The sequence below is a fragment of the Capra hircus genome, chromosome 14, assembly GCF_001704415.2.
Source record: "Capra hircus breed San Clemente chromosome 14, ASM170441v1, whole genome shotgun sequence".
Lineage (NCBI taxonomy): Eukaryota > Metazoa > Chordata > Mammalia > Artiodactyla > Bovidae > Capra > Capra hircus.
This window is the reverse complement of record NC_030821.1, coordinates 80,779,026-80,790,487: the sequence shown is the minus strand read 5'-3', so window position 1 is coordinate 80,790,487 and position 11,462 is coordinate 80,779,026. Positions and strand designations below refer to the sequence as shown.

At 66.0% G+C, this 11,462-nt stretch overlaps 1 protein-coding gene across 2 annotated transcripts; it reads right to left on the bottom strand.

Annotated features, from left to right (window-relative positions):
- On the bottom strand, positions 2,109-11,257 carry RHPN1 (rhophilin Rho GTPase binding protein 1). 2 transcript variants are annotated; one of them, XM_018058671.1, is made up of 15 exons: positions 11,060-11,257; positions 8,107-8,222; positions 6,951-7,079; positions 6,571-6,646; positions 5,943-6,020; positions 5,526-5,650; positions 5,268-5,434; positions 4,883-5,076; positions 4,344-4,500; positions 4,159-4,263; positions 3,737-3,931; positions 3,372-3,448; positions 3,030-3,176; positions 2,783-2,944; positions 2,109-2,482 (listed from the first exon to the last, which is right to left on the bottom strand). In XM_018058671.1, exons 1-15 carry the CDS (start codon positions 11,135-11,137, stop codon positions 2,312-2,314), a joined length of 1,977 nt encoding a protein of 658 aa, XP_017914160.1. In that variant the 5' UTR covers positions 11,138-11,257; the 3' UTR covers positions 2,109-2,311. The 2 variants fall into 2 exon arrangements, with proteins under 2 accessions (XP_017914160.1, XP_017914161.1); XM_018058672.1 differs by having other exon boundaries at positions 3,396-3,448.

Genomic DNA, 11,462 nt, shown 5'->3' with positions numbered 1-11,462 from the left:
TGGGGACACCAGGGAGGTGCCAGGGAGACCAGATGGGCCGGGCCACTCCGGGGTGCTGGGTGAGGGTGGACACAGGATGCTGGAAGGGCGCGGGCAGAGCCCCCACCTTCCTTGGGGGCATCGTCTGGTTTGTTCCCCTAGCTCAACACCTACTTTCCCATCTGGAAAGAGACTTCCTTGCTTCCTGGAGAGGTCGACGCCCAGCCACCCCTGACCCAGGGGAACAAAGGCCCTAGCTTGCCTGAGGGCCCGGAGCCAGGCCACCTGGGAAGCCTAGGGGGGTGTGGGCTTTGGGACGGGCCCTCCCCGCCAGCCTGGGGGAGAAGCAGGTGGTGGCTCTCTCCCGGCCCCAGCCCCTCCTGGGTCCAGGTCGGCTGCTGGAAGCGGGGACGCTGCTGAGTTCTGGACAGGACCCGCCAGTCCTGTCGTCCCTGATTAGTGTGTAATGGCTTCCTTGACGCACAGTTTTATTAATCAAATTAATACGAGCTGAGGTGACCTTGGCAGGTTCTGCTGAGAGGGACATTCTCCTGGGAGGGGCAGGTGGTCGAGGAGGGACGCACTTGGATGTCCTGTCCGCCGGCTCGGGCAGTTGGGGGGAGCCCTGCCCTCCCACTCTGAACACTGTGCACCCTCATCACACCCACTCACCCACCCTCACACACTCACCCCCGCCAATGCCCTCCACTCACCCCCCAGCCCCAGTAACGCTGATGAAGGTGGGAGAGGGCAGGGGCCAGGTCCCTAAGGGCTGCTTCTGCTTGGGGACCCCACGGAAGAGACAGGCCTGACGTGCTGAGAGGGGCTGGACCTTGGTCTGCAGGGGAGCTTCCTTCTCTCCGGGGTCTGCCGCCGGCCCCTCCATAACCCTGCACGGCCCAGAGACCCCGCCTCCTGCAGCCTTGTGAGCAGGCCGTGGCTGCCCCCTGGTGGCCACGGGACCCCCCCCAACACTATCCCGGAGAGAACTGCAGACAGCAGCCTCTCCCATCTTCCACCCCTTCCTTTGGGGCCAGGCCCTGAGCCACACTACAGCGGGGCCTGGGGCAGCGTGGCCGACGTGGTCTCTGGGGCTGTTCCCAGTATGCATGGCGTGGGGTGGGGGGGGTGGTCCCTGAAGGCTCACGGTCCGAGAAGCCCAGTTTGGTGCTGAAGGGGCTAGGGAGAAGTTCAAGGGAGTTAGGGTGGGCTGGGGGTACCCCTCTGTGCTGGGCCTGGGAACAAGGAGGCTGAGACGGCCCCATAGACACCCCTTGATCCGAAACAGCGGCCTCGGACGCCCAGGCTGGACTGCAGGGCGGGGGCAGGGGGAGCGGAGCCTGGAGGGACGGGATGGGGGCGGACACAAGGCAGGGCGGGGGCGGAGCTTGGCCGGAGGGGACGTGGGGGTCGGGCCTGGCCTGCAAAGAGGCAGGCAGCTCCAGAAAGGACTGGACTGCAGGAGCCCGGCTGGGGTCAGAGGCCCTCGATGCACACGGGGTTGGGAGACGGGACAGGAGGTACGGAAGCAGGGAGGGAGTCCCGCTCTTTGCACGGAGGGACAGCAGAAGGCATGCAGTAGTTGGCCTCTGCTAGGACACCACTCGGGTGGGAGGCCGTGCTGTGGACACCTGGGCTGCTTGTGGAGGGAGGGGCAGGGCAGGAGGGAAGCTGGTCCTTCTCCAGCCTGTGGGGCACCAGGTGGACCAGTGCGGGGTGGGGGTGGGGGGCCCGGCAGGGGTCACTGCGGGCCAAAGAGAAGCTGGGCTTGGGGCCGCGGTCCTGAGGGAGGGTGTGGACAGAGGGTGGCATCCTGGGAGGAAGAGGACCGGAGAGCTCAGCCAGGGGCCTCAGGAGCCCAGCACAGGGGCAGCGGGAATCTGAGCTGCAGGGGCCGCTGCTACACATCCCCCTAGCCTGCCCCCTTTTCCCGTGACAGCTCCTTCTGGTCCGAGAGGAGGCCATGGACACCTCCACCCGGGGAGCTGCCCTCTAGTGGGCAGTCGGGACACAGGAGGACGGGGCAGCTCAGAGACAGGCTCCTGGCACGCGGGACTCAGTGCCCAGGGTAACTGACACTTCTTGTACGGCTGCTGCACCTGGCCGCCGGCACTGGGCTCTGGCACAGCTCATCAGACATGGTCTTTAATGGGCAGCTCTGGGCACTGGGTGGGGCAGCAGACCGGCTGAAGCTCCTGGGTCCTGGATCAGGAAGGTCTGCATAGCGTCCTCGCTCCCAGCCAGCTGGAGCCTGCGCGGAGGCCCTTGTATGGGAGGAGCCGGCCCCTCACCGCCACCCTGGGCAACCCAGAGGGTAAGGGCAGCAAGCAGCTCAGGGCTGTGGGGCTGGGGACAGCCTTCTTCCAGTCTCGCCCCTGTTGGCCTTGCGGTTCCAGCCAAGGAGGGGCCTGGGCCTCGGGCTGGCTCGTGAGGGCACTGGTGTCTCTTGGCCACACTCCTTCTGGCTTCTCAGAAGCCCCCCAAGGGCTGGCCGGCGGTCCCCCTGTGTTCAGCATGGAAACGTGCGTGGGTCAGCTCCCCTGGCCTGGTCTGCTTGTGGCCAGCGGGAGAGTGCCAGGGACAAAATGGTGGGGATTCAGGGGCTGGGGGGTCCATGTGATAGCAAACCCCCCATGGGTTTGCCCTGCTGGGGGACAGTGCTCCAGAGGCAGCCTCTGCCCGGAGCAGCTGAGGGGCGGGCTGCGCCTCACGGAGGACCGTCCCAGCACCCTCGTAGCATGCGTGGGTATTTGGGGCCTGGCCAAAGGAGTTAGGGACACCCTCCCAAGGTCCTGGGGCTCACCGAGACAGGCAGCTCGGCAGCAGGCAGCAGCGTGACCACCTGTAGGCTCACACCCTCGTCGCCCACACCCTTCAGCTGGGCCACCACCTCTGCGTGCTTCCACCACCTGCACGGCTGCCCGTTCACCGACACGATGTAGTCACCCTCCTTCAGGCCGGCCTCCTGCAGCAGACGGGGAGAGTCCCACAGCACCCCTCCACCTCTGGGTGGTCCCATCTTCCCTGCCCCCCCGGTGAGGGGGGCTTACCGCAGCCCGGCCCCCTGGAACGACGGCAGCAATGAGAACAGGCGAGTCTCCCCGCAGCGTGAAGCCGAAGCCTCCCTCTCCTCGAGACAGGTGAATGGGCCCCACCAGCCGCCAGTGATTCTTGGCTGAGAACACGGACAGGGGCCCCTGGGGGAGGTCAGAGGCCTGGCTGGGCTGCTGCACTTGGAGGAGCCCCCGGCCTGGAGCACCCTGGCCCTCATCTCTCCATTCGGTGAGACTGGTGGCGTCAGCAGGGGGGCTGGGCAGGGTGGGGCCCCCCTCGAGGACCTGCCTGAATGCCAGGAGAGAGCTGAGGAAGGGGAGGCCTGGGAGGGTGCTCACCAGCCGGTGGAAGATATCAGCTACCTTCACCCGGGAGAAGCTGGGTGTCCTTCCCTCTGCCCTCTGCTGCGTCTTAGCTGAAAGGATGAGGATGAAGGGAGGCAGGGCTGAGTCCAAGGCTCAGGGTCCCAGGGTGGTGGCCTGAGGTGCAGCCATGCACTCGGGCCCTCTGGGCACCACCAGCAGGAGGCGCATGGTGGTTCTGGCGTCTGACGTCCCTGGGGGGACGGGGTAGGCATGGAGCAGCAGGGAGCTGCCATCATGGCTCGGCTCCTCCTCCGAGGGCTCTCTGTGTGGCACACGGAGCCTCTGCCTGCCTCCCCTGCTGGGGCCAAGACACACCCACCCCGGGGACTGGTGCTCACGCTGGACGTCAGGGGCCTCGGTGGCCTCGTGGAAGTCGTCCTCCAGGTCGAGCTCCGAGTACTTGGCCAGAGAACGCCGCAGTGCCCGGGCCAGCACGGCTTGCAGCAGGTCCTCCCAGCGCAGGGCTCGGCACACGGCGTGCAGCTGCAGTGCCGCCTCCTGCCCCAGGAGGGCCCGCCTCAGGTGGGCCTTGCCTGTGGGACCGAGCTGTCTCACGCTGCTGGGGCCCCTCCAGGCCCCCACCCCACATGCAGCTGGAGGAGGGCAGGTCAGGGCTTCCGGGTTCATCCTGGGTCCTCCAGGGAAGAGCTGCCTCCCACGGGTGCCTGCCCTGCTCAGGAAGCCGCCCGCACTGCTGGGGCCCCATGGGGAGTGACGGCTGGAGTGGGGCGCTCACGCCGGCAGGGACCCAGGGCCTCACCCAGCTTGCTGCGTTCCTCGCGCTCCTGGGGCAGCACCGGGCCCCGGGCCTCAGCCGAGGCCAGGAACACTTTCTCAAGGATGGGGAGCTCCGACTCGGCCACCGCTGGAGGTCAGAGAGGGCAGTGAGCCACCGCACGGGCCCCTGGTGGCATGGCAAGTGGGCACGCAGGGCGGGGCACTCACGGGTGCCGTCACACAGGCCCAGGGCCGCGTGGTAGTGAGCCAGGGCGTGGAAGTGCTCAGCCTTCACGTGCACCAGGGTGGTCCAGGGGAAGGGCACATAGTCCCGGACGGGCGGCTGGACCATGGTCTGATGCACCAGCCGGTACTCGGCCGCCACCTGCTGGCACACAGGGGGACGGAGGGGGCTGCCAGGAGCCCGGCGGCCTGGGCCCCGGCCTCTGCCCACCCTGGGGCCCCGCCTCCACCAAAGTCCCAGTGACCCTGCCCCACGTCGAGACGAGCTCAGGGGTCAGGGGGCCCTAGTCCCTGCCCTGATTGGCATCGCCCCAGACGTGGGGACTCAGGGCCCCGGGACCCTGAACAGCCCCCCAGAGCCTATGAGGACAGCTGGCTTCCAGAGACTCTCCAGCCGCCCCTCCCGGCCCCGCCCCACCCTGCCCCGGCCCCCAGCTCAGCGGGCACCCGAGAGCCAAGAGCTGCAGCCTGGCCCGTCCCCTGGGACAGCCGCCCCCCGCTGCCCCCCTTCCTCCCGCCCTCACCTGGGCCGCCTCCTGGGCGAGGCGCAGCTGGGCCAGGCAGTCGTGGGCAGCCCCGGGGGCCTGCAGCAAGAGGCCCTCGAAGACACACTCCTGGGCCTGGGCACTCATGAGCTTCTCCAGCATGGAGAGGGAGGCGGGGCTCATGTCCGGGCTGGGCGCATGGGAGAAGTTCTCCCTCAGGAGGCTGAAGGCCCCTGTGGGGGAGAGGGGGCTCAGCGGGGCTGCCCAGATCTCACCCTAAGCCCATCACAGAGGGCCTCTGTGTGCTGAGCCCCTCGGCCTAGGGGGCCACCACGCCTGTCCCCCCTACCCCGACTCTGGCCCTCGAGCCTGGAAGTAAGGACCGTGCAGGCACAGCTGTGGGGCCAGGGTCTGGCAACCTCACCAGCAGCCCTCTGAAAGGCTTCCACGGCACGGCTGATGCCCTCAGGGCAGGAGCGGTTCTGGCGAGCCCCGATCTGGGTGTGCAGGGCGCCGATGTTGAACAGCACGCTGCCCTTCTCGAAGGCCAGGGCCCGCTGCTGGGCTGGAAGCCCTGTCAGCGAGTCGTACCTGCAGGGTTGGGTCAGGCTGGGAAGAGTTCCCACAAGAAGCTGGGGGTCTCAGGAACGGCCCCGGGGCTCCTGCCCACCCCAGCCCCTACCAGTGGAAAAGCAGCCCGAGGCTCTGGGCAGGGGTGACAAAGCGTGCCTCCAGGAAGCAGAGCTGGTTGTAGTAGGCCGTGAGCAGCTCCAGGCCGGCCTTGCTCCGGCTGGGGGTCCGTGTGGCCTGCCAGAAGGAAGTCAGCTGGGTCCTACAGCCTCTGCCCACTCCAGGGCACACATGGCAGCCCCTGGGATGTCACAGCTCCAGGGGGCGCACCAGGGTCTAGGGGTGAACATAGTCACACGTGCCCTCCCGGGGGTTGCTGGGGACCACACATGCCACTCCAGGGGACTGCAGGGCACTGGAGTGGGAGGCTGGGCAGGGTCCCTGAGGCGGGCACGGGCACGGGCACAGAGCAGCCATTCCCAAAGGCCAGCAGTCTTCTCACCTGGGGGCTGGGGGGGCTGACACCCACCTGCCGCAGTTCCTCCAGCTCCCTGATCTCAGCCTCGTAGGAAGCTCCATCCTCCCCAAAGTGCCTGCAGATCAGCTCCTGAGGTTGGGGCGGGGGGAGGGCAGGCACGGGACTTCCCTGGAGCCTCCCAGCCCGACATGGCTGAAGCCCCATAGCGAGGGGACCCCCACCACAGATGTGGGGCCCAGGGACTCAGGGATGTCTCTACTGGAATCCCTTACCCTTATTAACTCCCACGAACCAAGTGCCACCTGCCACCTACCAGCGGATGCCCGAGGCCCAGGCTGAGGCACCTTCGTGCTGGCCTGGCCGCAGGGGCTTAGGAGCCCCCACAAGGTCCCCCGGAGCCTGCGGGTTTTCTCAGCACAGGCTCTGGCTAGAAGGGGCAGCCCCCAGCCAGCGGAACCCTCAGAGCAGGAGTCGGGGACCCGGCAGCCATCCTGGGACCTCCGGTTTTGCCGACATCCGTCCCAGGGTGCGTTCTTCTGCAAAGCCCACCCGATCAAAATCCCCTCTGGCTGTGGAGGCCAGGTGGCTCCGGGTCAGACCCTTCTTCCCTCTGAGTCCTCACCTCAGTGAGACTGCTGACCAGGAAGCCCCTGAGAGCCGAGCCCAGGCCGGCACTCACCTTCAGGGAGGGGGCCCAGTCCAGGGGCTTGGTCTCCTTCAGCCCCAGGGGGATCATGGGGGCAGTGACGCCTTCGCTAGAACCAGAAGCAGCGAGTCCAGACTCTAGTCGAGGACTCCGCTGTCCTCGGTGGCCCTGGAGTCACCCACTACCACGCCTGCTACACCGGACGCACTGCCCCATCCCGGCTCTGGAACGCCACGCTACGTCCCTCAGGCCCTGCCTGATGCCGGCCCTGCACACACAGGCGTGGTGGTGGTGGTCTCCTTCACGCTCACATGCACACGCGCCTCTGGGGCCAGTCCATGTCCCCAAACACACTCGCACACACACACGCCCCTGGGGCCAGTCCACGTCCTTGCACACACTCACACACGCACCTCTCGGGCTGGCCCGTGTCCCCGCTGCTGTCGAGCCCCGCCAGCTCCTCCTTCAGCAGCTGCAGGCTGGAGTTGACGTCGCTCAGTTCCAGGGCCACAGTCTCCCTGACGCGGGCGTTGCTGGTGGCTCTAGAGGAGGGAGGCTGAAGTGAAGCCTTAGTGCTGCCAGGGGACCCACGCCCCAGGCCTTCATCGCAGCCCAAGCTCTGGAGCCCATTCCACAGTGATGTGCCAAGGGGCCCAGCCACCCTGGGGCGCAGTGGCGGGGTCCAGGGCCCACCAGATGATCCCCTCCTCTCTGAAGCTCCCTCTGGGCCATGCAGTTTCCTGTCCGTACGTGTGTCATGACTCTGGCCAGAGTACATGTGCTCGGACCCAGAACTTCCAGGGCGTAAGCCCCCCAACCTCTCACTCCCCAGGACACGGCTCACGCCTGTGTTCTGGAGACCAGAAGGCAACTTCCCTGGAGAGATGGGGTTGGACTGCCTCTGTGCCTGCCAGAGGGACCACTGGGTGCCCAGAAAGGCACGGGGTGGACAGGGAGGCAGGGTTAAGGAAAAGGAGGGCCTGGCAGAACCCCGGCCTGCACCTGGCTTTGTGCTCACTGGTAGTGGCTGGGGCAGGCAGGGCCCCCATCCAGGGCCCCCATCCCGGGCCTCAGAGCACAGCACCCAGAGGACAGGTGGGTGTGAAGGTGCGAACACACAGGCTCCAAGGTAGAGATGCATTCCTGTCTCAAGGACTCATTCTCAGGTTCTCAACCTCGGGACACCAGTCGCTTGCCACAGCTCAGCCTAAAAAGTGCAGCTGCTATGCCCATCCTGGTGGGGACATCCTCTCCAGCCTAGCATGGAACCTGGCTGGCCCTCAGCTGACCCTGCCAGTGAGGGCCACCAAGGTGGGGGCCTGAGTCATCTGTGAGCATCCCAGCTGGGCACCATGGCTGCCCCAGACCCTGGTGCGAAGTCCAGCCCTGCATCTCGGGAGCCTGAACAGGAGGCCTGGTCGTGGACTCACACGTGGACCAAAAGACCAGGCACCCACCGTGTCACTGCCCTGCCCTGGGTGAGCCTGCCTCATGGGGGCCTCTGGGAACACGGCTCTGCTTTCCTGGGGGTCCAGCCGTGGGCGGGTGTCCCAGGCAGCCAGTGCCCACCTGTACAGATTCTCGGCGCCTGTCCGTATCCTCAGCTCCCTGTCAATCTGCTGGTGGATCCGGGCCCTGCGGCTCTGCAGGCGGCCAGGCGGTGAATCTGCCGAGAGGTCACAGCCCTGCGAAGAGGTCACAGGTCACTGGGCCCAGGCCAGCAAGGACATGGCGGGCAGCGACAGGGCTGGACTGCCCTGGGAAGACGCTGGGCCCGTCGGGTGCCGCTCTGGGACTCAGCAGCCCAGCTGGAGACCCGCCGGGAGACGGTCAGTTGCTCCCCGCATCCTCCTGCGCTTCCGAATTCCTTTTATAACCTCCATGACCCGTCCTGCCCACGCAAATGCCGGACTGCGCACGTTTAGGTGGAGGGGACGACCAGCCAGCTCCTGCCAGGGCACTGATGGAGAGCAGCCTGCCTGCAGGGTGCTGGGTCTCCTCTGGGCCACACTTACTGTGGCTGGGCTCCATCCCAGTTGGCCGCTTATTGCGGCAAATGCCCAAACCACAGGCCCCAAGGGTCACTCCGCTCACAGGCAGAGGGCCAGGCCTTCTGACAGCCCCATCTGAGGTGCCTCAGTGCAGCTTCTGCCCTGCACACGGGCAATCCCGCCAGCCTGCCCATGTCCCGGGCCCCAGGCAGAGAGCCCTGCAGCAGGTTCAGAGGGTGAGAGGTTTCCTCTGTGAGGGGAGGGGCTTTCAGGGCCCCAGTGGGACTGGTGCTGCTGTGGCCATTTAGGGACCTCCCGGCCTGGTCAGTCACCAGCCCGAGAGTTGGGAAAGACTTCTCAGAATGTTCTTCCTTGGACCATGTCCTCAGGCTCAAGTGGTCTCCTGGCCCTGGAACAGAACAGGGAAGAGGACATAGTGCCTCCCAGGACCCCACCCTGAAAGCACAGGCGTGCAGGGCTAATGCAGCCTCTCTGCAGTGGCCGCTGTCTTGAACAAATCTGAGGAAATACATCCCCACTGCCACACACAGAGCAGTCCCCGCCTTCTGGGGGCTATAGGTTATCCCAGCCCCAAGCAGGAGGCACCCTAAAGAAGGCCTTACTCTCTTGCACAGACAAGACTCATGGCACAAGACCACCTTGGATTACAGCCCAACATTTCCTCCACATTCCAGTGTTCTCAGGAGGGATCAATCAGGGAAGACTTCCTGCAGGAGGAAGCATTCTTCTGGGACTTCCAAGTGGTCCTGAGGTAACTGGGGAGAGGGGACTTGCCCCCACTGAACAATGGGGGAGAGAGAGCAACCACCTTGGATGACTGCCTGCTGGGGGACTCTGGACAGGTCCTCGTCTGTAGACAGAGAGGGGGCTGGTGTCAAGGTGGCATCAGGCAGGAAGAAGGCAAAACACGGCTCTCCTCTCTCCGCTCTGCTGGCTGAGTGTCTGTCTTCGCACTGGCCTTCACCTCTTCCCCATGGTACCTCCCATACCCGCTTGGTGCAGAAGGGAATGAGAAGAGGACACGGGCAGTCGCCCTTCCAGGAGGCCTGAGAATCCGGAGCAAGGGGCAGGCCATAGCTGAAGCTCTACTCTTCTCCCTCTGAAGGTCCAACTGCACAGCTCCAGCCTAAGGTTCTGAGGGAGCAGCAAGGCTGTCTGCCTGGGGAGGGGCGCTCCATGCACTGGGGAGAGGCTGCCAGCCCCGAGGGACTGTCCCGTCAACACAGCTCATCAGGTGTCCGATGTCACGTGCCCCCGGAGAGATGTGCTTGAAGGCGGGAGACCATAGTTCCCTCTGAGGCCTGCAGCCAGCACCCCTCATGGTCTCGTGACCCCAGCGCTCCCTCCAGGACGCAGGCTGGCTGCATGACTTGTTGGGAAGTGCGACTGTGGCCCAATTTGCAGTGCTGGGTGGTGCTCACCCCCATTTCCACACCAGGTGGTGAAGGGGTCTGCCAGCTCGTGCATGTGTGGAAGAACCCCCACCTGATGGAGAAGAGCAGCGAGCCTCTCCCACGCCCTCCCTGCTGCAGCCCTGGCAACACTGGTCTAATGGATCCCCCAGAAGCCCAGGAGGAAATGGCAGGGGCAGTGGGCAGAACTGGCTAAGGGTGCCAGGAACTAGGCCAGCGCAGGTCTGGTAACAGACTGCAAGATGGTTGGGGGGGCCAGGCCTCACACCCTCCCTGGTGCAGGTGCAGCAATGCTTGGTGGCACCGGCCTGAAAACTCTGGTGTGTGTGGATGCCCAAGGCCTGGCATAAACCCTGGGAAGCCTTTCAGTGACTCCCAGGGAACCGCCAGGCTCCCGGGCTGCAAGGTGAGGCAACCAGAGCACGAATCCTCCCCAGACACAAACTCACATGTCTCCACCCTCCTTCCTTGCACAGCTTTTCAGTCCTGGAAACAGTCCACAGTCCACAGCCCCCGCGGGATCAGGGGTTTCAGGAAGGGGCAGAGGTGTGGGGAAGAGAGGCGGGAGAAACCACCCTGCTGGGAAATCCTCCAGCCATTTCCTGTACCCGGGTGCATCAGCCACCTGTTGCTAAAAGTTCCATCAAACACAGAGCTGGGTGGCCAGGGCACAGCTGAACAGCCCTAGGAGAGAGGGAACAGCTAGGAAAGGGGGAATGACATGCCAGGAACAGACACGAAGGCCACGGGCTGTCACTGACCAGAGTCCAGCACCTGCCAGAGAAGAGGGTCCTGGAGTGTTGTTCCCAGAAACCACAAGCTGGACTTGCGCTCCGACCTGCTCTGGTCGACGCAGGAGGGGTCCCCCAAACGCACTAGACAGGAGTCCAGCGGCCGGGCTCTGGCTCCGCACGGGGCCCCAGTTCCCCACCGTTAAGCCCACCTTACGCGACGTTTCGCCCCGGAGTCCAGCGGCGCGAGAAACCAGTGCCGATCCCGCAGCCGAGAGCTCGCCCGCGGCAGCGGGCAACAGGAGCGGCCGGGTTTGGGAACCCACCTCCCGGCGCCCCCCGGCCGCCGGCCGCCGGGCGCTCCCACCTTGCGGATGGGGCCCGCTTGCAGCCGGGCGCTCTCCTCGCCGGCTCCCGGGCCGTCCGATCTGTCCTCGGGGACCATCGCCGCCCGCTGCTCGGGCCGCGTCCGCCTGGAGGCCGTCGCCAGCGCAGGGACCCTCGGAGCAAGGGACTCCTCACTGCCCTCTCCTGGGGGTGGCGGCCCCGCCGGCAGGAGGGGCGGGGCGCAGGCCGCCGAGCGTGCGAAACTTCCCGCTGCCCAATCGGCGGCCGCGGCGACTCCGACAGACAGCAGCGCTGGCCAACCAGAGCGTGAGGGAGGTGGTTCTCGAAGCCAGGCCCTGCCCACTCGTGTCCGCGGAGCCCCAGGGGAATGCGGTCGCCCCTGGCAACCGCCGGCCGGCGGAAAAGGGAGAAACAAGGCGCCG